The sequence below is a fragment of the Erythrolamprus reginae genome, chromosome 1, assembly GCF_031021105.1.
Source record: "Erythrolamprus reginae isolate rEryReg1 chromosome 1, rEryReg1.hap1, whole genome shotgun sequence".
In the NCBI taxonomy this organism is placed as follows: Eukaryota; Metazoa; Chordata; class Lepidosauria; order Squamata; family Dipsadidae; genus Erythrolamprus; species Erythrolamprus reginae.
This window is the reverse complement of record NC_091950.1, coordinates 311968667-311995227: the sequence shown is the minus strand read 5'-3', so window position 1 is coordinate 311995227 and position 26561 is coordinate 311968667. Positions and strand designations below refer to the sequence as shown.

The 26561-nt window shown below is 40.9% G+C and overlaps 1 protein-coding gene across 2 annotated transcripts; it reads left to right on the top strand.

Annotated features, from left to right (window-relative positions):
* Positions 1-1714: 1714 nt before the first annotated feature.
* On the top strand, positions 1715-22498 carry LOC139157124 (pantetheinase-like). Of its 2 annotated transcripts, XM_070733537.1 has the most exons (8): positions 1715-1796; positions 3104-3336; positions 3417-3547; positions 9612-9804; positions 11139-11430; positions 13103-13470; positions 16927-17097; positions 20958-22498. In XM_070733537.1, the coding sequence occupies exons 2-8, from the start codon at positions 3121-3123 to the stop codon at positions 21123-21125; spliced, it is 1539 nt and encodes a 512-aa protein (XP_070589638.1). In that variant the 5' UTR covers positions 1715-1796; positions 3104-3120; the 3' UTR covers positions 21126-22498. The 2 variants fall into 2 exon arrangements, with proteins under 2 accessions (XP_070589638.1, XP_070589637.1); XM_070733536.1 differs by lacking the exon at positions 1715-1796 and having other exon boundaries at positions 3045-3336.
* The last annotated feature ends 4063 nt before the right edge of the window (positions 22499-26561 follow it).

Below are 26561 nucleotides of genomic sequence, written 5' to 3'. Positions count from 1 at the left end.
AGCGTGTGGCAAAAAAACAAGGCTGAAAAACAGATGGCAACTGTAAGCACAATGCCAGAACTTGGCTTCTGCGCATTCTCAGAAGGAAAAAAAAAAGTTTCCAGTGAGATGTAAAATTGTAAATAATTGATATACGAACTAGATAAATATAATAATGAGATACATAGGGTTTGCTTTTTGATTCACCAGAGATTTAAAACCTTAGAAAACCTTGGAACTACGACGCCTCAAACACGATCTAAGTATTGCCCACAAGATTATATGCTACAACGCCCTGCCTGTCAAAGACTACTTCAGCTTCAACCACAACAACACAAGAGCACGCAACAGATTCAAGCTTAATATTAACCACTCCAAACTTGACTATAAAAAATATGACTTTAGCAATCGAGTTGTCGAAGCGTGGAACTCACTACCAGACTCCAGAGTATCATCCCCTAACCCCCAACACTTTACCTTTAGACTATCTACAATTGATCTCACCAGGTCCCTAAGAGGTCAGTAAGGGGCGTACATAAGTGCACCAGAGTGCCTTCCGTCTCCTGTCCTATAGTCTCTCCTATATCTCCTATATCTTCTCTTCTATCTCTTCTATATTTTCTATCCCGTATATCTCTTCTATCTTTTCTATCTTTTCTGCTATTCTCTCTAGTTATATTTTACTTCTATATTTTCTCTTCTATTCTTTCTTTAACACATTCTACTCGAATATATATATAAAACCTTCATTGTGTATTATTGTGTATTGGACAAAACAAATAAATACAATAAATAAATAAACATCCCTCAAGTGCTTAGGAGCCAATGAACTGAAGCACCTGTGAGCTTGGATTGTTAGGCTCAAGGATGTCTAACAATATATGACACCCTAACAACTGATCCCAAGATTGCCATTGTCAAAATCTGTTCTTCTGCTTTAAACAATTCAGCATCCCAGACATTGGTCCTTTGCTGTGACTCTCCTCTTTGACTCCATTCATAGCATCAACCATCATCCCAGGAAGATATCAATATTTTACTTGCTATGGGTAAATCATTATTGCATAATGGGCCAATTCTTAAACCAACATCAGTTCTTAAATAGTTTTCACACTAGTCAGATGTCCAAATGCCAGCTCTATGTTGGTTGAGGCAGGCAGGATTCCCTTGGGTACCATTTGTTGGGGGACAAGGGAAAAGGAGGGTTTTGCCCTCCCTTTCTGCTCAAGATCCCCATGGACAATTGGTGAGCCACTGTGTGACACAGAATGCTGGACTCGATGGGCTTTGGCCCGATTCAGCATGGCTCTTCTTATGTTCTTATGTTTTAAAGTTAACCACTTTTCCCCATAATAAATGAATTAAAACATCTCCCAATGTCTAGTTTTTAAGAAATCTGTTTCCAGAGGGGCGATTTTAAAATACAATAATTTGTATTTTGTTGTTTTTTCATTCTAACTTAGCAGTTGGCACTTCCTTGTATTCATCTACAATACATATGTACTGTATGTATATAGTTGCCCAACTGCTCTCTTTCTATGCCAGATTGAAATTATAAGCAACTTTGTTTCTCCCTGAAAAGAAACAGACAAAAGTCTGAGAGGTCTAATCAGTATACAACAGCTTGTATTAGGTGTCTAGTAGTATTAGGAAAACAATTAGCTGGAATCAGGCAAGAGCAACAGACAGTCCAATAAAAACCAATATTTACCTTCCAGGCATTCATCCAGGCACCTCTCAGGACAGCCTCTGGTCTTTTGGAATGAGGAAATAGAAGCAGAAATTGCAAAAGAAGCAGAAGTTGCAAAAGAAAGCTGGTGAGTGGAACAAGTTTGAATGTTATCGGCTTTTTGTTTTGCTCTTTGTTTTATTTCAATTGAGACAACTTATTCCATTGTAAATTTTTCTTTAGAAGTATTCCCGCTTGCCTAGATAAGAGAGAGGCAAACTGAGGCAATAGAATTAATTTGGGGAGACTATACTTGACTCTAATGGGAATAGTTGTGGCTATCATATTGGGCCATAAATAGCTTTTGAGAAGGGTCAGTTGTAACTTTGGTCATTAAATAACCAGTTGAGGACTGCATTGTAATCTAGATCAGTGTTTCCAACCTTGGCAACTTGAAGATATCTGGACTTCAACTCCTAGAATTCTGGGAGTTGAAGTCCAAATATCTTCAAGTTGCCAAGTTTGGGAAACACTGATCTAGAGAGTCTAGATTTCAACCTACATCAGTGATAACAAACCTGTGGCACTTGAGCCATAGGTGGCATGTGGAGTCATATTGGAGGGCATGCGAGGTGTCTCGCTATGTCAGCTCCATGCATATGAATGGGCTAGCCAGCTGATTTTCAACCTTAGGGAAGGCTGTTTCGTCCTCCAGAGTCTTCAGGGAAGCTTCATTGAAGCCCCAAAGTGTGAAAAATAACCCAACAGGCAAAGTGGAAATTTGGAAAAACAGACTTCTGTTTTGCCTGTTGTGCTGTTTTTCACCCTTCAGAGGCTTCAGGGAAGCTTCCTGGAACTCCGGAGTGTGAAAAAGAACACAACGGACAAACCGGAAATCCCATTTTCTAAATTTCCAGTTTGCCTTTTTTAACTGATCCAGGCTTCAGCGAAGTCTGTGTGCATACGTAGGGGGCAGAGTAGGTGGGATGTGCATGCATGTGGGGGGGAGAAGGAATGGGTTTGGGCAGGTGCCCAAGTGCTAGCATATGCACACACACCCTTTTGGCATGTGAACCAAAAAAAAAAATTCTCCAGCACTTGTCTATATATTTAATATTGGAATATTTATGGAAAAGATTGTACAATATTCCTTTTTTTCTTAAAGAGGAAACAGACTAAGAGAACAACACTATGTCTGTTTGCTCAGATTGACTCCAACCATACAGATTCAAATGTTTGTTTCTTCCTTTGAATCATTGGAATCAAAACACAGAAATACTGTTGGAAGCATAAAAAGTTCAAAGTGCACCAAAGAGTTATTGATTTCAAGAAACCCTATCAGAGCTCAACAGCTGAAAGTACATTATCAAGGGTCATCTGATTAGGTATAGGATCTTTCCAAACACTCTGTCTTCACTTGATCTACCTTTTCAATCTTGTTTTCTCTCTCCCCAGTTTATAAGGACGTGGCAATGGCCTCCTCTTCATCTTTACAGCATGCTTTTATTTTTCTACTCCTGGGCAGCCTCAGGATTTTAGCCCTCGACAAATATACCGCAGCAGTATATGAACATGCAGTCATACAGGCAAAATTCACAGTGAAGCCTGTTTCCTCTGAAGAGGCCTTAAAATTGATGAACCAAAACATGGACATCTTAGAAGATGCCATCCAAAAAGCAGCAAAGCAGGTACTACTAGCTAATATGCATTTGTTGGTAAAATGGTTGTCCTGCAAGGGAAGGAGCTTTACCTTTATTTCTTTTGACAGGGAGCACATATCATTGTGACCCCAGAAGATGGCATATATGGATTTTTCTTCACCAGAGAGACCATTTATCCTTACCTTGAGGACATCCCAGATCCACAGGTCAACTGGATTCCGTGTACTGATCCTGAAAGGTATCTTGTGCTTTACTTTTGTGTAGTCTCAGTTTAAAGGTATTTGAACGTGGTAGCCTTCTCTTAGGTTTGTGTTTTAGTATTACAATGTTCACCCTGAATTGGGCAATGTGTCTTGAAGGAAGAAATGACAGTTCCATTGTTGCATGCCATTTAGACATCCATTAGACCTCACCTGTTACCATCTGTATATACCGGTATCCTCCAGATAAGTTGAGCTATAGTGTTCATCGACCCTGACCAGCATGGCCATATGTTGCTTTCTTGCTATCTATCTATCTATCTATCTATCTATCTATCTATCTATCTATCTATCTATCTATCTATCTATCTATCTATCTATCTACCTACCTACCTACCTACCTATCTCAAACTAAAACCCCATTAAAAATTATTTAAAAACGCAGTCACAATCATAAACATGTACACCATTCATAGAGTTGGCCATCAAGGATGTAAACTTATGGCCCCCAGGCCTGCCAACAAAGCCAGGTCTTAATGGCCTTACGAAAGGCCAGAAGGGTGGGAGCAGTACGGACATCAGGCGGAACTTGGTTCCATAGAGCTGGGACAGCAACAGATACTTGTTTGTTTGTTTCTCACACTTTTTTATCACCCGTTGCCCTCAGAGAGGGGTTCTAGAATACAATTTAACCAATAAAATGAAGAATTAAAAAGAATATTATTATTTTAAAAACAATATATAAAACAATTACAAATTACAAAAAATTGGAGAATATGCCAATATCTGTCAGATACATAGATTGAGATGGATTTAATCTAAACTGAAATAATTGTTAGCAATTATTATTATTATTATTATTATTATTATTATTATTATTATTATTATTATTATTATTAATTAGATTTGTATGCCGCCCCTCTCCATAGACTCGGGGCGGCTCACAGCAATAACAAGAACAATATGCGGTAACAAATCTAATAATTAAAAAAACTAAATAATTAAAAAAACCTAAAAAAACCCCTTTTTTAAAATAAAACATACACTCAAACATACCATGCATAAAATATATAGGCCGGGGGGAGATGTCTCAATTCCCCCATGCCTGACGGCAAAGGTGGGTCTTAAGAAGTTTATGAAAGGCAAGGAGAGTGGGTACAATCCTAATCTCCGAGGGGAGTTGGTTCCAAAGGGTCGGGGCCACCACAGAGAAGGCTCTTCCCCTGGGTCCCGCCAGGTGACATTGTTTAGTCGACGGGACCCGGAGAAGACCCACTCTGTGGGACCTAACTGGTTTCTGGGATTTGTGCGGCAGAAGGCAGTCGCGGAGATATGCTGGTCCAATGCCATGAAGGGCTTTATAGGTCATAACCAACACTTTGAATTGTGACCGGAAAGTGATCGGCAACCAATGCAGACTGCGGAGTGTTGGTGTAACATGGGCATACTTAGGGAAGCCCATGATTGCTCTCGCAGCTACATTCTGCACGATCTGAAGTTTCCGAACATTTTTCAAAGGTAGCCCCATGTAGAGAGCGTTACAGTAGTTGAACCTCGAGGTGATGAGAGCATGAGTGACTGTGAGCAGTGACTCCCGGTCCAAATATGGCCGCAACTGGTGTACCAGGCCAACCTGGGCAAACGCCCCCCTTCCCACAGCTGAAAGATGGTTCTCTAATGTAAGCTGTGGATCGAGGATGACACCCAAGTTGCAGACCCTCTCCGTGGGGGTCAGAGATTCCCTCCTCAGGGTAATGGGCGGCCAGATGGAATTGTCCTTGGGAGGCAAGACCCACAGCCACTCCGTCTTATCAGGGTTGAGTTTGATACAATACAATACAATAATTAGGGCCTGAACACATTTTTATAGCAAACTTTCTCCATAGTGCTCAGACAATGCATCTAATCTCTGCTTCTGTTTTTACAACCACTCAAAGAATAGGATGAAAAATGATATCTGCTTCAAAATTCCCCAAAACGTTTGCAATAGAATGCAAATTTGAATTTAAGCCAGCATTAGATATGCCAAGCTATGCATATGCATCCATTGCAGTAATTCATTCCCATTTTTAAGTGAGTTATTCTCATAGTTAACTCTGCTTGCTAAGGTGCTCAGTTGAAGAGTTTTAGCTACACTTGAAATGCTTAACTTTTCAAGTGTAGCTAAAGACAGTTAACTGCTTCCATGAAACTCGGTATGACTCGCAAAGAAATTTTTTCATTCAAAACTTGCTGCTCCAAAGAAAAGTGCAAGCAACGCATTGGCAGAACCAGCTACATCTAGTTTTTTACCCATCCTAATCTCTTGCAGACACCTTAAGAAACCAGGCATTTTTGCCCGCATTTTGCCCCTCACTTAGCAACTAGGTATTGCCATTTTTCCCACCCCTGCTACATTTTAATGCCTTGATCGAAAACACATTTTGGCACAAGAAAAAGGCAGCATTTGGCAATCCAACATAATTTGGCAAAAGAAGGAAGTCTGGAGGACAGAATCCCATTTAGCAGAAAAAAGCAAAGCAAAAGCAATCCCCCCTGGAGGGGTGGTGGTGTCTCTTTAAAGCCAGAATTTTTTAACAGAATGAAATTATTTTTGATTACCAAGTGTTTATCATACCCATTTCTTATAAAAGCCACCAAGACCATCATTTTTAATGTTTTAGCCCTTTTAGAATGGTTTTAAATTAATTATCTATAGTAATTGGATTTAGACATGTTATTGTATATTGTTTTTTATTGATGTGTTGTGAGCTGCCCCGAGTCCATGGAGAGGGGCAGCATACAAGTCAATTAAGTAAATAAGTAAATATGTAAATAAGTAAATAAGTAAATAACTTATGAAATGCATAGAACACATTTGCAAGTGTTTGTCTTTTTTATTAAGAAAAAGTCTGGGAGGAAGAGGAGAAGGAGGAGACAGAGAGAGAGTGAGTAGGTAGAGGTAGATAGGTCATGATTGTTTAGATGTGGATAGATAAATTAAATAAATACAGTAACTTAACTGGTTTTGTTTAATCTCTGCCCTTATCAGCAGTGGGTTGCTCCCAGTTCGGCCTGCTTTTAAGAAGAACCAGTGGTAGAAGGCTCCACCTACCCACCTGGAGAGTGAGAGTGCGTGAACTGGTAGTAAAGGGTTTTAGAACCCACTACTGGCCCTGATGTGTGTTTAAAGTCTCATTGCTGAAAATAGCTGGTCAGGGAAGGGAGCAATTTGGAGTGGGGAAGAAACTGGAAATATTGGTTACATTATTTAAGCTATTATTTGCTTATCTGTATTTTATTAAATAAACTATAATTTGATGATTAAGGCTGCATAGATTATGATTTACAAATTACAGTTATAGATTCACAACCTACTAAATTACCGTATATACTCGAGTATAAGCCGACCCGAGTATAAGCCGTGGCACCATTTTTTGGCACAAAAACTGGGAAAACTTATTGACCCGAGTATAAGCCGAGGTTAGAAAATGCAGTGGTTACTGGTAACTTATAAAAATGGAAACCAATAAAATTACATTAAATGAGAGATCAGTAGATTAAATGTTTTAGAATATTTATTTTAAAGAGGGTAAACAATATTTATTTCAAAGTGGGTAAATAAAAGCAATCTGATATTTACAATAAATTAAATAAAATTAAATAAATTAAAAAGTAAAAAAAGTAGTTCAATCAGCAACCAAGCTAAAACCTATGAGTCAAAATCCCTCAAAACAGGATTTTAGAGACTTAATTTTTCTCTCTATAATCCAATGATAAAGTAGAGAGAAGAACAAAACAATATTTTTTCAAATTCAAATTGCACAATAATTTCACAAAATTCTTTTTCCCATCTAAGAATAAAATATTTTCAGAGACATAAAAATTGCATAACATTCTACCAAACTACCCCAAGCCATGCAGCCAAGTTAATTACTGAGTAAATTTATGTACAGGATTGCATATTAAATCAACTCTTTATTCTGAGTTAAGCCTTACAGATTTCAATAGGACTTACTTACAGGCAACTGCACAGATGGACTGCAGTTTTAAGCATATCTATCAGCAAGTTCCCAAAAAACTGAGACTTATTCTGAGGTAAATCCACACAGAAATAACAATAGATTTAAATCCAAGAGGTAAATATTAATATTATTTTAACACTAAAACTTAATGCTAAGTGAGTACAGAAATGCTAAACATCTTAAGTATTCATGAATCTCTATGGCAGCGGTCCCCAAACTACGGCCCGCGGGCCGGATGCGGCCCGATGAGGTCTTTTAACCGGCCCAGGGCGGCTCAGGAGATTTTACTGATCAATATAATAAGCTCCCGAATCTCCTGTCCACTCACCGCGGTCGGCTGCTGAGCGAGGAGAATTGGCCAATTTATTTCTCGCCTTTAGGGAGAGAAACTGCCCTATGGCAGAGCAGCAACAGTTCCTCTCCCTAAAGGCAAGAAATAAATTAGCCAATTGCAGGCCCGCTTTCCTCCCCACCTCCTTGCCTCTCCACCTCCTCCCCTCCACCTCCGCGGTGAGTGGACACGAAATTCAGGAAAAGGCGATGGCAATTGAAAAACTGTCCACTGAGTGGGGGGGGGGGGAAGGCAGCTTCTTGAAAACCCCTGACCTCCATCACCTCCCCCCCTCCACGGCACAAGGCAAGCACACCTCGCCGCTGACACAGGCGGTGGGGACCGCCCTGTCCCCCTTCAGGGCCTCTTTTTCTCCCCTTCCACCACCCCTGTCTGAATGTTGTTTGCCACTTAGGAGTGACCCTCTCTCGGGCTTGTTGTGGATGCGGCGGGGATGAGGGGGAAAGCCTTAAGCGCGAATTAGCAAAACCAGTTCAGCCTCTTCTTCCCCTCCTTACCGACTACTGAAGAAAAAAGAAGCTTCGTTGGGATTTTGGCTCTCCACAGAGACTTTCCAAATGTGCTTTTCCGGGCAGCCGGGCTTTTCCCCTCATCCACGCTGCATCCACAACAAGCCCGAGAGAGGGTCACTCCTAAGCGGCAAACGACATTCAGACAGGGGTGGTGGAAGGGGAGAAAAAAAAAAGCCCCAGAAAGCCAAGCAAACTGGCTGCAGCACGCTCGGTTCTCCCCTCTGCCTTCCGCCAAGTTGGAACTCTTTTTTTCTTTCTCCCCCCCCCCCTTCCCCTCTTTGGAGGCGCAGATTTTTTTCCCCTCTTCCCAATCAGCAGGCGCGCGTGTAGATAAGTCCAACCACTTCCACCCCACCACCCGTTCCTGCAGGAAGAGGTCGGGCGCGCTAGGCGGAGGCGGAGGTGGCGTGGGGCTGGGCGCTGGGCACCGTGGAGGGCGAAGGGGTGGACGTGATTGCTGCCTCTTAGCTGGAAGTCCGGTACTCTCCGCTCTCTCTCTCTCGCTCTCTCAGCGCAGCTTAGAAGTAACAATGCCCAAGGACAGCAGCGGAGTTTGGAGGCTGCAGCAAAGCAACACCAAGAAGGACCGTATGTTGGTCCTTTGAAACCGCCGCCGCCTCCGTTCGGGTGAATTCAGGGGGTTAGCTGGAGACGATGGGAAGTCAGGGGGGGGGGATTCCTGCTTCATGAGTCCCCCCCCTGACCTCACCAGCTTCGCATCATCTGTTCCTCTCTCGCACGCCGTCGGAGCAGTTGGCTGGCAACTTTGCTGGACCCGGGGAAGGGAAGGCAGCTGCAAGATGCCGACAGGAGCTCCAAGAGGGAAGTAAAAGGGGGCTCCGAGTGACGCGGCTGTGGGAAGGGTAGGGCAGCTGCCTTCCCCGGGTCCAGCAAAGTTGCCAGCCGACTGCTCCGACGGCGTGCGAGAGGGGAAAAGACGATGGAAAGTCGGGGGGGGGGGGATTCCTGCTTCATGAGTTCGTATGAAGAGGCGTTCGTAAGATGAGGTATCACTGTATAGCTGGAAGGAAAAAGATTTCACAGCATGTAAAGCTCACCTTCTCCAATATTCATAATTCTTTTCTTCTTCTATTTTGTATTTTAAAAGAAATAACCTTGCTACTGATTTGTTGCCTGCTTTGGTGTCTCTTTCTGTATTACATCCTCCAACATGGAGATAAATTAGTAGAATTTAATTGTACTAATTCTTCAGTTCTGTGACCTTCACATTTAGATTTGGACCTGCTCCAGTTCAAAAAAGGCTGAGCTGTTTGGCCAGGAACAATTCAATCTATGTGGTTGCCAATATGGGTGATAAGAAGAATTGCAGTTATAAAGACCCAAAGTGCCCCCACGATGGCCACTATCAATACAACACAAATGTTGTCTTTGATTCAGAGGGAAAGCTGGTGGCACGATATCACAAGGTAAGGTTGCAAATTTCATACTTTATTTTTAAGAACTGGTTATTTCTTCATGAACCCCACATAAACATAAGCACATCAGCTTATACGTTAATTTTATTTTGAACACCAGAGGATGAATATGTCCACTATTCCAACTTTGAGATTTCAGAGGGATAACAAATTTCCTATAGCAAATGTGATTTAATATAACAGATATATAGGGTAGAAGAGAATTTTGGGCATCTGGATGAAATGTAGTTCTAACTTGGCAGATCTTCCTTCCTTCCTTCCTTCCTTCCTTCCTTCCTTCCCTTTTTTCTCTCTCTTTTGCTTTCTTTCTTTCTCTTTCTTTCCTTCATTCTCTCAATTCTTTCTTTTCTCTTTTTAGTTTCCTCTTTTATTACAGAAATGTAGTGTAGGTAAAATAATACAAAAGTAAAAATACATTAAAGATAAAAATAAACTTAAAAATGGAAAAGAGAAAAATAAGTAGTATCCACAATCTTAACTCTTCTTATTAAATGTGGGAATACTGTAATATTGCTCTGTCTTCTCATTTTTTACAATACAAAGATATTCCAAAATTGACTAACACACATACTGTCAGGCAGAAGCCATCATGTGGAGTTAGACATTTCAGCCTGTCACGGCATAAGGGGGAATGGGAGGGGTAGTGAGTAGTTAGTGGGAAAATTACTAGACACAACCAAAGATTCCTTTCTCCAAGCCAAGGTCACCGTTTGTTCAGCCTCAACTGAAGAGAAGAGGAAGTTGATAAACCTCTGCACACGGACTGGCTCTCATGATGAACTTGTGGGTGTGGGGATGTAAGATGAACCTTAACCTAGGTGGGATTCTGGGAAGTATTCAGAATTGAAATTTGATGTCAGCGTTCCAAATAGCACCTGAGAAATAAATCAAGTACCAGTCCAATTCTCTCAATCAGCGCTTGATTTATTAACAGAACCATGTTGGTTACGCCATAGCTATTCCGATTCTGAATACTTTGTTCTGTACAAAGTTGAATGTGCACAATTGATTGTCAATCAGGGTTGCTTCCTAAGTGGACAGTTTTATTTCACAGAAGTTTGATTTACTTGGAGTTATATTGTGTTGTTTAAGTGTTCCCTTTATTTTTTTGAGCACTATACATTATCAATAGGCACAGAAGTTCTGGGAAACCACACAACCAGAATGGAAGTTTTGGAATTTCCACCCCTCTTATTTTAAAATGCATTACACTTTCACCTTCAATTCAAATGACTTATAGGATGCCGTTAAGTTAGAATTGTATTGTTCATACATTTATTGAAAAACACCTCACCTGTTCCCTAAATGTGTTATCTTTTTAATAGTTTAACCTGTTTGAAGTGGAGCATCATTTTGATTTCCCTAAAGAGCCTGAACTTGTGACCTTCGATACTGCCTTTGGAAAATTTGGCCTCTTCACTTGCTTTGATATTCTTTTCCATGATCCTGCTGTAACCCTTGTAACCCAACTCTCTGTGGACACCATCCTTTTCCCAACAGCGTGGATGAACGTCCTCCCACATTTAACTGCTATCGAATTCCATTCGGCTTGGGCCATGGGCATGCGTGTCAATTTTCTGGCAGCTAATACCCATATTCCCATCTATAATATGACAGGTAATATACTGGTTGAGATAAAAGTTTTGATTGGTGTTTGGTTCTATTCACCAGGCAATTGAGAACCTCCAGCTGGTTGAACAGTCTTTTCTTTGAGAAATCCTTTAATGCCCACTTGCCAAAATTAAGATATGCTGGTGTCATCCAAGCAGACAGAATTTCATACAAGAGGGAAAGCCCTACCTCACACTTCCCAGCAGCTGATCAGGGTTGGCCTTCTCGACCAAACATTGTCAGCTTGGGAGGGTCTTCTCTGTGGTAGCTCCGGCTCTCTGGAACCAGCTTCCCCCAGAGATCTGTACCACCCCCACTCTTCTGGAATTCTGGAAACCCTTAAAATCCTGGCTCTGTCAGCAGGGTTTTTAAAAAATTGTTAACATCGTTTTTATTTACTGTATGCTGCCTAGAGTCTGACAGGAGTTGGGCAGCCTATTAAATTTAATAAATTAAATTAAACTAAAATCAGTGTAGCATACAGAGTACAATCTTATTCTTTCTTTATTGTGCCTCTACAAATAATCTCCAATTAGGTGTGTAAACAGTAATAGCCTATGAATGAAGGTGAATATATATGTCCCAGGATAATGTTGCAGTATCCAATCTGGGTTGGTCAATGGGACCAGCAGTTTTGCCCTTCCAGCAATCCAAATCTCACTCAAGGACACGCACGAGAGCGAGATTTCGGTGATTTTCGACAATATTTTTGCTTCTGCACATGCACAGAAGCAAAAAAATCGTCAAAAATCACTGAAATTTTGCTGTCAACGTGAGATTTGGCTTCCTGAGCATGCGCAAAAGCCAAATCTTGCACGGATAGGCATGCATACAACTGATGGGCATGTGTGCTTTCATGACAGCTTCTGAGGGCGCTAAAATAAGAGGTAAGTCACGCAGCCCATCACTGCCTAGGAGGGGAGGACTTGGCAGTAGAAACAAGTAGCCAACAACTTAATAGCCAGTCATCAAACACCCCAATCAGCATCTAAAAATCCACCTACAACAGGCACCATTAAACATCACACACAGAACAGCCCAAAGCACACATTCTTGCTAGAGAGAATTTCCCTGAGGATGGGTTTCATTATGCATCCAAAAGCTTGGAAGACAAAACTGCTGGTCCAGGAGCTGATCCTGCAGTAATAGCCAAGTTTTGCTTTGTTTCTTTGCATTACTGATCATAAATAAAAATTTTCTTCAAATGTTTGTTGGAGCCTGGAACTCCACTGGTTTTTTAAGCATAAGATATTGTTACGTACGGACAACTATGAACAACTGTCAGTGACCAGCAGCCTTCAGGGAAACCCTTAAAAGCAGTTTTCCTGAAGCCTGCCGGCCATTGACAATTGTTCATAGTTACCGCTGCCTGATTAGCCAATCAGTGGTTAGTATGCAGATCAGTTGGATATATGTCCATATATAACAGGTATATTCTTCCTATTCTATTCTTGCTCATCAGAGTGGAAAAAGGGAAATAGAAGGCCGATGGGATGAATTCTTGGGTATATGGTCTTTTATCAGAGTTAAAGATAATTTTTATCAGAGTTAAAGAGAACTTTGGGATGGTGGTGTTTTTCTTAAATATATTTGGGGGGTAGGGTAGAAGAAATAATGTATACCGTATGTCTTGCAAAGACAAGATCAGAAAAATGGCTTTTATTCTTGTCATTTTTAGGCAGTGGTATCTACACACCATCCGGATCGAAAGTCTATCATTATGACGCAGAATCGATGAATGGGCAACTTTTGGTTGCTGAAATCTATTCCCATCCTTCTCGTTTTCCCACTCCTCTGCCTACTGTTAACTGGAGTTCGTATGCCACAACTGTTGAAGGGTTTCACGAGGATCCTTTTTTTGGATTTATTTTCCATGATACCTTCACCTTATGTCGCCTTGAAAAAAAAGCTGGCAATCTTACAGTGTGCCAGAAAAGTCTTTGCTGCCATTTAAGCTACAGGATGACACAACAACAAGAAGATGAGCTTTACGTGCTAGGGGCGTTTGATGGTCTTCATGAGGTTGAAGGACAATATTACTTACAGGTATTCTTTTATTCATGGGTGGAAATGCTAGACAGAAAGATGAAAGACTAGATGCCTACTAAATCTGCAGGTTGTTGTCTAGAGAAACTTCAGCACTTTATTCTCATTATCTCGCTTGGAATAATTATCTAGTTTAAATATTCGATCACTTTGTGACTGTGTGATGCACTTGATGAATGAAAGTCTCTATTAAGAGAAATAAAAGTAAATCCTCTATTTCTTACTCATGGATGACAGAGGGAACTGTTCCATACACAGAGTTCTGGAAACTTTACCATGCCTTGTAGGAAGCTGACACTGACTGCCATATGAATAGGACCAGTATTTAGTTTCATCCATTAATTATCTGGATTCTAATTAATGAGCCATATATCCATTGATGACTGGTAGTTAATTAAGCAAGAATACATTGCAAGGATATATTTGGATAATGGTCACTGGATGTATTGATAAGGAGTCAATAAACTGTAAATATTTGGATAGAGGGCAAGGACCCACCCTATTTATGTATGTATGTATGTATGTATGTATGTATGTATGTATGTATGTATGTATGTATGTATGTATTTACTTGCTTGCTTGCTTGCTTGCTTGCTTGCTTGCTTGCTTGCTTGCTTGCTTGCTTGCTTGCTTGCTTGCTTGCTTGCTTGCTTGCTTACTTATTTATTGGATTTGTATACTGCCCCTCTCCGAAGACTCAGGCCGGCTAACAGCAATAATAAGACAGCATATAATAATAATCCAATACTAAAAACAATTAAAAACCCATTAAAATAAAAACCAAACAGACATACAGACATACCATGCATAAAATTGTAATGGCCTAGGGGGAAAGAGTATTTATTTTATCATTTATTTATTACTTAGATTTGTATGCCGCCCCTCTCCGAAGACTCGGAGTATCTCAGTTCCCCCATGCCTGGCGGCAGAGGTGGGTTTTAAGTAGCTTACGAAAGGCAAGGAGGGTGGCGGCAATTCTAATCTCTGGGGGGCGTTGGCTCCAGAGGGCCGGGGCTGCCACAGAGAAGGCTCTTCCCCTGGGTCCCGCCAAGCGGCATTGTTTAGTTGACAGGACCCGTTGAACACCCACTCTGTGGGACCTAACTGGTCGCTGGGATTCGTGTAGCAGAAGGCGGTCCCAGAGATATTCTGGTCCGGTGCCATGAAGGGCTTTATAGATCATAACCAACACTTTGAATTGTGACCGGAAACTGATCGGCAACCAATGCAGACTGTGGAGTGTTGGTGTAACATGGGCATAAAGCCCATGATTGCTCTCGCAGCTGCATTCTGCACGATCTGAAGTTTCTGAACACTTTTCCAAGGTAGCCCCATGTAGAGAGCGTTACAGTAGTCGAGCCTCGAGGTGATGAGGGCATGAGTGACTGTGAGCAGTGACTCCCGGTCCAAATAGGGTCGCAACTGGTGCACCAGGCGAACCTGGGCGAACGCCCTCCTCGCCACAGCTGAAAGATATTTCTCTAATGTGAGCTGTGGATCGAGGAGGACACCCAAGTTGTGAACCCTCTCTGAGAGGGTCAATGATTCTCCCCCCAGGGTAATGGACGGACAGATGGAATTGTCCTTGGGAGGCAAGACCCACAGCCACTCCGTCTTGTCTGGGTTGAGTTTGAGTTTGTTGACATCCATCCAGGCCCCAACAGCCTCCAGACACCGGCACATCACTTCCACTGCTTCGTTGACTGGACATGGGGTGGAGATGTATAACTAGGTATCATCGGCATATTGATGATACCTCAGCCAATGCCCTTGGATGATCTCACCTAGCGGTTTCATGTAGATATTAAATAGCAGGGGGGAGAGGACCGACTCCTGAGGCACCGCACAAGGGAGAGACCTAGAGGTCGACCTCTGACCCCCTACTAACACCGACTGCGACCAACCGGAGAGGTAGGAGGAGAACCACTGAAGAACAGTGCCTCCCACTCCCAACCCCTCCAGCTGGTGCAGAAGGATACCATGGTCTATGGTATCGAAAGACGCTGAGAGGTCAAGAAGCACCAGGACAGAGGACAAGCCCCTGTCCCGGGCCTGCCAGAGATCATCCATCAGCGCGATGAAAGCAGTTTCCGTGCAGTAGCCGGGCCTATTAGTGCAGACTTAAGCATTTGTTTTGCACAGAATGCTGGCCGACCTATACACTACAATTGATGGCTCACTGGAGCCTACTGAAAAAATTTTTTTGGGTGGGAGTAGCAATGAAAGCAAGCCTGCAAGCCGTGAAGAATTGGGAAGATCATTAGCACCTAGTTGGGGCTTGGGGGGAAGCTTCAAAAAAGCTACATTTGGATTCTAAGACTCACCCAAATTTCCAGCCTCTTTTAGTGGGGGAAAGGTGCATCTTATACTCTGAAAAATATGTTATATAGCTGCAAGCCCTTGGTTACCATGACACAGGAACTCCTCGTGTGCTAAGTTGAAGTTGTGCTTTTATCTGCTAGTTCCGGAATCAACAATCAGTAGGGCTTCTTCCCCCAGCCACCAACATTCTCATGAGTGTGTTCCACAAATGTTCCTTGCTACGGAGGAAATTAAAACAATGGTTTGCAGTTTCTTTTCTGATAGTAGCAACTTGGTTCCTCCATAGTGAGTACAGTAATACCTCATGATACGAACTTAATTGGTGCAAGGAGGAGGTTCGTAAGTCGAAAGGTTCGTAAGACGAAACATTGTTTCCCATAGGAAACAATGTAAAGTCAATTAATCCGTGCAACCAAAAAACCCCCCGCAAAAAAATGGCGTTCCGCGACTGCTGGGAAGCTGCGCGGCTGTTTTAAAAGGTGACAGCCGGCCTGGCGGGCTTCCCAGCAACCTCCCGAACCCCGAACCCGGACGTTCGGCAAAAGTTCGGGGTTCGGGGGGGTGCTGGGAAGCCCCCCAGGCCGGCTGTGACCTTTTTAAAACAGCTGCGCCGCTTCCCAGCTGTCTCCCGAAGCCGAACGCGGAAGTTCGGCTTTGGCGTTCGGCTTCGGGAGACAGCTGGGAAGCGGCGCGGTTGTTTTAAAAGGTCACAGCCGGCCTGGGGGGCTTCCCAGCAACCCCCGAAAACTGAACTTCCACGTTCGGCTTCGGGAGACAGCTGGGAAGCGGCGCGGCTATTTTAAAAGGTCACAGCCGGCCTGGGGGGCTTCCCAGCAGCCTTCCGAACCGAACCCGGGGTTCAGAAAAATTTTGCCTCTTCTTACGAACGTTTTTCGAGTTACGAACCGGCGTTCGGGAGGCTTCTGGGAAGCCCCGCCGCCCAGCTGTCACCTTTTAAAACAGCCGTGCGGCTTCCTAGCAGTCTCCGAACGCCGGTTCGTAAATCAAAAAAAGTTCGTAAGAAGAGGCAAAAATTTTATGAACCCCGGGTTCGTATCACGAGTTGTTCGTAAGACAAGGGGTTCGTATCTTGAGGTACCACTGTATGTCTTCAGGTGTTGTTTCTCCTTCCAGATCTGCACATTGCTGAAGTGCAGAAATACGAACCCTGAGAGCTGCGGTCAGGCAACCACGACTGCAGAATCCTATTTTGACTTCTATTCTCTCAGTGGCACATTTGGCACAAACTACGTCTTCCCAGAGGTTTTACTCAGTGGGATTCGTTTGGCCCCTGGATTGTTTCAGGTAAGGTGACATTTTTTTTAAAAAAAATTACGATTTTATTCAATGTGTTGAAATCTAACATACAAGTGAAAAGGAAAGTATTGGGGGAAATGGGGGAGAGAAAGGAGGGAAGAAAAAAATGTGGGATGAAGGAGAAAAGAAGAAGAAAAGCATTGTCTTCTGACTCTATTTATCACAGTAGAATAGCATCATAACATGACAAAATCTCGACCTCTCACATTTATGTTGATGGAGATTGTCAGTCATCCAGGTCATGGTTGTCCCAAAGGTACTTTTTCAAGAGACAACTGGACTTTCTAGTTTTTCTTTGAAGATGTTTCGCTTCTTGTCCAAAACTTTTCTTCAGCTCTGACCCACCATCCAGATAGAGCTGAAGAAGCTTCTTGGATGAGAAGCGAAACATCTTCAAAGAAAAAAACAGTAAGTCCAGTTGCCTCTTGAAAAAGCACCACTGGGACTCTTACTTTTACATAATATTAACTGATCACCTGAACCAAAGTTTCAAAGTTTCCGGTTTATTTCCATCTCAAAAACAACATCCAGAACATTTTCCAAGTAGAAAGAAAATGGAATACATACTTTTTCTGGATTAGAGCAGTTAATTTAGCCACCTCTGATAGTTCCATCGGTTTTCCTGCCATTCGTTGCCATTGTGGGGATTAATGGATCTTTCCATTTTTGTGCATAAAAGCATTCTGGCTGCTGTCAAGGTGCAAATTTCCAGATTTTTTTCAAGTTATTTTGTCCATTGAAACTAAAAGTTCCTGATTTAATTTTTATATTCATTTTAAGAATCTTAAAATATGAATCGTACCCCAGTACTTTCCCATCTTAAGTATACAAATATTGTTATGGTGGGTATGAACCAAACTGGGCTTGAATAGAACTGCAGAAACAAATTGCTTAATAAGCCTCAGAAGGAGAAGATGTTTTGATCACTATTTTGGAATTGGGAGAAAAACAAAGCTTCCCATTGTGTTGTTTTTTACTTGAGTACCTTGTTTGATTGATGAGTTTTGGTCGAGGCTATACCACATTGTTAAATGTGTTACACTTGTATAGAGTAGAGACTGATCTACATGTTGTGTGTGTATATGCGTGTGTGCATGTGTATGTATAAAAAGTTTATCTGCCTTGGAATATGGGCCCTAGTGGGGCCAAGAGGCAAAAAGGAAGCTGTATGCTCCTCCCATTTTTGGGTATACCAGGGTGACCAAACAAAAAATCACACACACACACATATTTTCACACTGCAAAAAAGTCATAAAATTGGGCACATTGACATTCCAGGCACAATTACGGTTGTAAGCTAAGTAGTACCTGCATCAGTATAGTGTGATAAAAGAATACATAATAAAATCTATCTTTTCTTTTATGTACACTGAGCACATATGCACCAAAGACAAATTCCTTGTGTGTCCAATCACACTTGGCCAATAAAGAATTCTAGTCTAATCTATGATTTTAGATTATGTCATATATAATAGAGTAGAATGCCCTTTTCTAAATACAGTAGTACCTCGTGATATGAACCCTCACCATACGAACAATCCGAGATACGAACCCGGGGTTCGGAAAATTTTTGCCTCTTCTTACGAACTTTTTCTGCCTTACGAACCTGCCGTCCGAACGCTGAACCCGGAAGTTCGGCAAAAGTTCTGGTTCGGGTGGCCGCCGAGAAGCCCCGCCGCCTGGCTGTTGCCTTTTGAAACAGCTGGGGGGCTTCTCGGCATCCTCCTGAACCCGAACGCCAAACCCGAACTTTTGCCGAACGTCCAGGTTCGGACGTCCAGGTTCGGCATTCAGGAGGCCACCGAGAAGCCGCACTGCCCGGCTGTTGCCTTTTGAAACAGCCGGGGGGCTCCTCGGCATTCTCCCCCGTCCTTCCTGGAGACCATGTTTCGGCCGGCCAGGAAGGACGTCTCTGTGACATCAAAGCTTCGCCCATGGAATTCCCTATTGGGATTCCCTACCTCCGTTTGAGCCTCCCGACCAGCCAACAGCTCCGTGACTTGGAGGCCACCCGAACCCGAACTTTTGCTGAACCTCCGGGTTCGGCATTTGGGAGAACGCTGAGAAGTGCCCAGCTGTTTCAAAAGGTGACAGCCGGGGGGCGGCATTTTTGCATTGTCTTTTTCCTTGCATGGATTAATTGATTTTACATTGTTTCCTATGGGAAACAATGTTTCGTCTTACGAACCTTTCGCCTTACGAACCTCCTCTGGGAACCAATTAAGTTCGTAAGACAAGGTATTACTGTACTCAACTTTTAAATTGTTTTGTTGCGAGTAAGCAATTTGTATGGCTTCAGAAACTGCCTGAATGTTGCCAAAATAAGATCTATCAGATGATGTTTATCCTATGTTTTTTTTCACATAGACCTTAAAATCCCATGGCTAACTGTGGCTTTTCCACATTTATTGAATTCCGGAATGGGAAACTTGTAAATATTAGAAGTTGCTTCATTAAATATTCCAGCAGCCATAATCCACATGTCCGCTGAGTAGAGGTCCTGTGACTATTTCTCCATCTTGATTAACTTCAATAATATCTACAGTGTAAATTGAGTGTAAAACTCAATTTCATTGAGGGACGCATGAGGGTTGTGTTTGACTTTGGGCTGCTGGGGAAAGGCATAGCCAGGGTCAAGGGGGACATGCCCATTTTTCGGCTGGGATGGCCTCCTGCAGCCTTCTGACAGCAAAAATGGAGCACAGGGTGGTCACTTGCAGCTGCCCCCATGAGTTGTTGTTGTTGTTGTTGTTGTTGTTGTTGTTGTTATTATTATTATTATTATTATTATTATTATTATTATTATTATTATATCAATACAACACAGCAAACGAGATCACTATGTTGGATTTTGTATTTTATCACCAGTCGGGCACTTCCCAAGCACCTAGGACTGCATGATGTAGTGGCGAATTATGTTTGGCGATCCCAGTAAAGCGGTCTTTTGCAATTGACAGATGGAGATTTTGTCAATTCCGATGGTTTTCAAATGTCCGCTGAGATTCTTTGGCACTGCGCCCAGCGTGCCAAGTACCACTAGGACCACTTTCACTGGCTTATGCCAGAGTCGTTGCAGCTCGATTTTTAGATCTTCGTATTTCACTAATTTCTCTAGCTGCTTCTCCTCAATTCTGCTGTCCCCTGGGATTGTGATGTCGATGATCCATACTTTCTTTTTCTCCACAATCAGGATGTCTGGTGTGTTATGCTTCAGAATTCTGTCAGTCTGAAGTTGGAAGTTCCACAGTAGTTTTGCTTGCTCATTTTCGACCACTTTTTTGGGCTTATGATCCCACCAGTTCTTTGCCACTGGTGAATGGTAGTTCCGGCACAAGTTCCAGTGGATCATCTGTGCCACAGCATTATGTCTATGCTTGTAGTCAGTCTGTGCAATCTTTTTGCAGCAGCTGAGTATGTGATCGATTGTTTCATCTGTTTCTTTACAGAGTCTGCACTTTGGATCATTATTATTATTATTTGGATTTCTATGCCGCCTCTCTCCGAGGACTCTGTTTTTACTGGCAGAGGCCCCATGGGCCAGTCCTTCACTGTTTCAAGGGCTGCTCCATGGGCCAGATCTAAGCATCCCATGGGCTGGATCTGGCCCACACGCCTTGAGTTTGACACTCCTGATCTATACTGATTAGCAGTGGCTCTCATAGTTGGGAGTCTTTCCCAACCGTATTAAAATATGAGAGTTGTCACTCTGGGATCTTCTCTATACTATATCATAAAAACTACATCTCCTCTTAATCTGCTCTTTTAAAAATGCCTTAATTCAGGAAATAGGAGAAATGTATACCTTATTTAGCTAACTGTATTACTGAAATTCTTTCATTCATTCCTAGGTTTTGGAAGATGGACAACTAACCAGTCAGAACGATACCCCTCAGGCCGTTTTAACTGTGACACTTTTTGGAAGATGGTATGACAAGGATCCTCCATCTACACACATTCACAATGCAACTACAGTTTATTTATTATTTATTTATTATTTATTATTTAGTTCCCAATAAGATTAAATCCACTGTTCAACAAATTTGATAGTTTTACTGTTATATACTTTTACAGTTATCATTTAGCAATGGATAACTCAACTGAATAGCTGTGCGTTGATAATGAATGTATTGATGATATGTTTAATGCAGGTTGACAAATCCTAAGGAATACAATCTCTTGAACTTTGTCCTAAAAAAGATGCAGCAATGTAATAGTTACTGATTAGGCTCTTTGTCCAAAGTTCTTTGAAGAAAAACAGCTTGATATATGGATCATCTTCAGGCAGACCTGCCCTCCACCTATTGGAGCAGATATTTGAAGACACTTTAAAATACAACATATATTATAGTTAAGATCCAGCTTGTGCAACTCCACATCATCTCTTAACTCCTCATCTCAAGTAAAGACCCAGAAATGACCCAATCTGCACCCCATTTGTTCTGGGGATTATTCAGCAAAAATCAGTTCTCTAATCAGAAGGAACCAGAAAACTAGGCTCAAGAGTTTTTTGTAATCAAGAATGAGAAAAACTCAAACTTCTATAATGCTGTTTGTCATTAATTTTCAACTAGGAAGCCAGCTGGGTTGAGTTATTGAGCCGGTCTGAGATTGTAATATGAATTATGCCAACTTTTTGATCACATAGTTAACTGCAGCCTTCACCCCACCCATTGTCAGGTGGCCTTTATTTGAGGCTATTTTAAAAATAAGATGTCCTAGAGATAAGAGAAATTTTATGTTTACAAGAGTTAAAAATGTGTAATTTCAATTAAAACAATCAATTGGGTTCTCAGATATTGAGAATAATTTCTAGGTTGACATGAGTAATACTTTCTGTAATTAATTAATATGGCTATGCAGAAATGGAAACTAAATTGAATGCAAAGTTATGGTGAAACTACGCTGAAGAAAAAATGCCTATAAAGTTCAGATTGAGCAAAAGAGAGAGAGCAAGAGAAAGAGAAGGAAAGAAAATGAGAGAAAGAGAGAGGGGGAGAGATTCTTAGAAAATGAAAAATCAAAAAATATGGAGAGTGATAAGCTAGAAAGCATGCATTCACAAACGAATACTTTTACTTATGAGTCAAATAATTCATAGATTCTAATGATATGAGAGAAAAAATATTCTAGCATTTGAATTATCAAGAATTTTTTTGGTAATACAAAAGACAGGATATGGCAAAGAAGCAAAAATGTTATTGTAACCTTAGAGAATTGTGTTTTTAAGACTCAGGCTCAAATTACCGAAATTATCTGTGTGTGTGCATGCGCATACACATTTGTGCATGTATGTGTCCCTTGAGAATCCATAGTATGTAAATTGAGGCTTCCTGTTTGGAAAACGGGGTCATTCTTGACTAAGAAATAAAAATTCCATCACATGGAGAAATTTAGACATGTTGCTTTACTTTCATATTACATTGTGTAGTATCAGTGATAAGTCACAGTCTTAGATTTGGAAATCAATGATATGTCCATTTTATATGCCAAGACAGATTATTGATGCGATGGAGGGAACTGAACTTTGAAATCCAGTCTGATATTCATCTGATTGAAGTTGCTGTCATTGTCTTCTTGTATTTTATATACAGTATTGGCCTCTTTAGTGATCCTTAACCAGCTATTATACGCTGGACATTGCTATAGTAAACCATCCTTCCCTAGCATTCTCCCATAGGGATAATGGTATTTGTAGTCCAACACCTTTAAGCTAGGATGGGGAGGACCAATATAAATCCTCCCTTTGAGATTTGACAAAGGGATTTTGTGCTATTTTGTTTTAAAATGGATTGAATACACACATTGTTAGGTGAGAAGGAGAGTCAGGAAACCTAATTCCTTGAACACTGTTAAAACCTTAAAACGCTAACAAATCAATTTACACTGTCAGTGTTAAATATGAACATTATCACAATTTAGCATGCTTCCTTAAAGAAACATGGTGGAAAGTATTCCTGGCTTTGAAACATGAAAATAATTTATTCTCGTCCTGTCTTGTCCCAAATAAATCCCTTTCCTTTTGTCAGTATGCCTGCATAGCAACTCTTGGGTGTTGCCAGGATAAACAAGAAGCACCTGTCCGCAGTGCTCTGTTCCTTAGAAAAGCAGTGCTTTCAAAACCCTGCATAACAGCCTTTAACTGATAAGCTGACAAATCAAAGCAAATTCAAAAAATATTAGCATTGCGAAAGGTAATTAACTCTGTATTAACCTGGAAAGATGTCCACGTTCAGAATAAAATATACAGTGTTCCCTCGATTTTCACGGGGGATGCATTCTGAGACCGCCCGCGAAAGTCAAATTTCCGCGAAGTAGAGATGCGTAAGTAAATACACCATTTTTGGCTATGGACAGTATCACAAGCCACCCCTTAACACTTTAAACCCCTAAATTACCATTTCCCATTCCCTTAACAACCATTTACTCATCGTTATAACTGGTACTCACCGTTGAATAAGACACTTAGTAATCCTGATATTTATAAACATAATTATTTATTAACAATAATTATTTTTTTTGTTATTTATTTGCAAAAATTATTAGTTTGGCGATGACGTATGATGTCATCGGGCAGGAAAAACCGTGGTATAGAAAAAAACCCGCGAAGTATTTTTTAATTAATATTTTTTGAAAAAACGTGGTATAGGCTATTCGCGAAGTTCGAACCCGCGAAAATCGACGGAACACTGTAATGGCAACTGATTGCTTTTGATATTGCAATTCAATGTAATCTTTCATGTGTTAAATTTATTGTTAAATTTTGTTAAATGTAATACAGTTAAATATATTAGGGCAGTGATGGTGAAGCAGGTGTACATGTGTTATCATGCATGCGTGAGTGCCCACATCCATAATTCAATACCTGGGAATGGCGAAGATGGCTTCCACCTGCTCCTCCCCCGGAGGCCTGAAGCAGCCCATTTCCCAACCTCTGGTGGGCCCGGTAGATCCGTTTTTCATCCACCAGGATCCAGAGGCTTCCTTGGAGCTTGGGGAGGGCAAAAATGCCCTCCCCCATCCCCACAAAGATTCTACGGAAGCCGAAAATTCCCTCCCAGAACCTCTGAGGAATCCAAAAATCATTGGCAGGCATACACATGGACATTGAAGCTGAGCTAGGGTAACGCCATGTGTGCCAGCAGATATGGCTCCGCATACCATCTTTAGCACCCGTGCCATAGGTTCGGCATCACTGTAATTGGGCTAATTTCTGAGTAGCACATTAATGATTCTATTAAACAGCTTGCTACACAAGTGGATATCTCATTGAAATAGGGCTTGCCTTCTTACAACAGTGATTTTCTTCCACACCCACCTCCAGATTCAAAGGAATCCATTCTACTGGTTGATACTATACTATTGGTAGACTGAAATTGCCGGGTACATTTTTCTGTCTGTAGAATTGAATCATAAAACCTGCTCAATTCTACAGCACTGTACAAAAGGAGACAAACTGGTTATATGTAAATCCCTGTCTGCAAACTGATTTTAAAATGGCTATTTTTAGAAACATCAGTGCAGGTGTTGAGCAAAACCATTGCCTGATTTACCAAGGTTGAAGATTAAACTGTGGATATACAGTACAATAGTGATATAAAAATTATGTTAGTGTATAATATTATCATTGAAGTGCTTCTGTAATTTTGCAGTCCAGGGGCAAACTTAAATAAATCATTTTACACATTTTCATTATGATTTGTTTTAATCAGGAACAATCAACTGTCTGAGGGTTTTAAGTAACTAACTTTCAATATTAAATTAGATTTCAAAATTTAAACTTTTCATACAAAGCTTGAGAAATAAGCTTTCAGGTGTAAGATATGCAAATTTAGTGGTAATAACTATCTTTGGCATGTTTATTTTCATGGTCTTGATACACATTTGATTTTTTTTAAAAAACCCATTAACGTTCTCTACACTGCAAGCAAACTTGCGCCTGGAAATATTTATCATCAGCTTATCTTGTCTGACTACTTAATACTGACGTCATCGTTTTAGTTAAGACTTTGTATCAGGCTGCAAATGAAATTCAGATTTGGTTGGACTCAGCTTCAGTTCATTGAGGTTGAATGACTGATAAGTGATATTTTGGACTATTTTGGATGGATTGACATTCAAGAAAGATCTCGTCATAGCTAATCAGAATTGTTTTCTGGAGGTAAGATTTATTTCTGATCTGGGAATTTGGATGGGACAAAAGTCTTAAACAAAAAAGTTTGCTTATTAGCAGTACAATGACAAAGCGGAATGGATCACATTTTTTAAAATTTTAAACCTATTAAAACATGTTTAAGATAGCCAAAGAGGTTTGAGTAAGGCTATAATGATAAAACTCTGAAAAGTGTAAGAAAATTCTTGGCATGGAGAAGTGGCTTATAGCCAGCCCAGAATAAAATGAGTTTAAATTTAAGAGGAGATTTATAAACATTCTATTTTCAATCTATTTAGAAATAACATTTATAATATTCTCTGTGTCTGTGTCTGTGTGTGTGTGTGTGTGTGTGTGTGTGTGTGTGTGTCTTTGAATTTGTCTTGACTGATTAACAAAGAGTGAGAGAGACTAGGTCAAAATCACCCCGCAGAACTCTGTTGGATTCTAATCTGATGCTTTTAATATCTTAATTTATTTGTGGGAGTAAAGATGGAATAAAAATTATTTTAATATTCCTTAAAATGTTAAAACAGAAATATGTTGCTCTAACTTTTATTGCTATTATTGACATAATATTGATATGAAAGTAGATATAGATATATAATTTATATAAAGATATGTAATTTGCCATGTCGGATAGCACAGAAACTATTTGTGGGAGGTGAGGAATATACATTGTTGGAATCCAGTATTGTACATACATTTTCAATCAATGACTTTCTTTTTTAAAAAAGTATTTTATTGCTTATTTGCCATGAAAATGGCAATATTTCAAAAGCTTCCATTTCTTAAGAGAAAGTTCTACTTTATGTACAGTTTTTCCATATATACGAGGCACAAATATTCAGTGGTTTTAAAATTACATTTTATTAAGATGAAAACTCTTTGCTTGAAAGTAGCTGAAGCTCTAGAAGGTCATTCTTGACAAGGCAAGATTTCTATTTCTCCAATTCCACTCCTTTACACCAGCTAAACTCTTACCAGTCCTCAAATTGAAGTCAGTTATAATGTTTACAAATCACAATACTAGGATACGCATATCCTTACTAGCCCCAAACCAAGAAAGCCTTATTGTGGCCGACCTATCATAAGGGTAACCTGTAATATCTGTATCTGTAATTGATAGGCCAGCCCCCACACCCAAATTTAGTGACAGTCAGAAAGCAGACAGCCAATGTCTGAATCTGAATATACCTTTTCACTGATCAATTTTGCTCTCACAAAGACATGGGGAAATAATCTCAACTCCTCCCCATAATGGAAATAAAATGCTTGCCTTTTTCAGAAGCAAAGGTAGTTG

Bases quoted from the DNA above. Each gene is read 5' to 3' on its own strand.
- LOC139157124 (XM_070733537.1), top strand. From the start codon at position 3,121: ATGGCCTCCTCTTCATCTTTACAGCATGCTTTTATTTTTCTACTCCTG. The intron at 3,548-9,611 runs GTATCTTGTGCT...CTTCACATTTAG, and splicing joins CCGTGTACTGATCCTGAAAG to ATTTGGACCTGCTCCAGTTC. The intron at 9,805-11,138 runs GTAAGGTTGCAA...TCTTTTTAATAG, and splicing joins TGGTGGCACGATATCACAAG to TTTAACCTGTTTGAAGTGGA.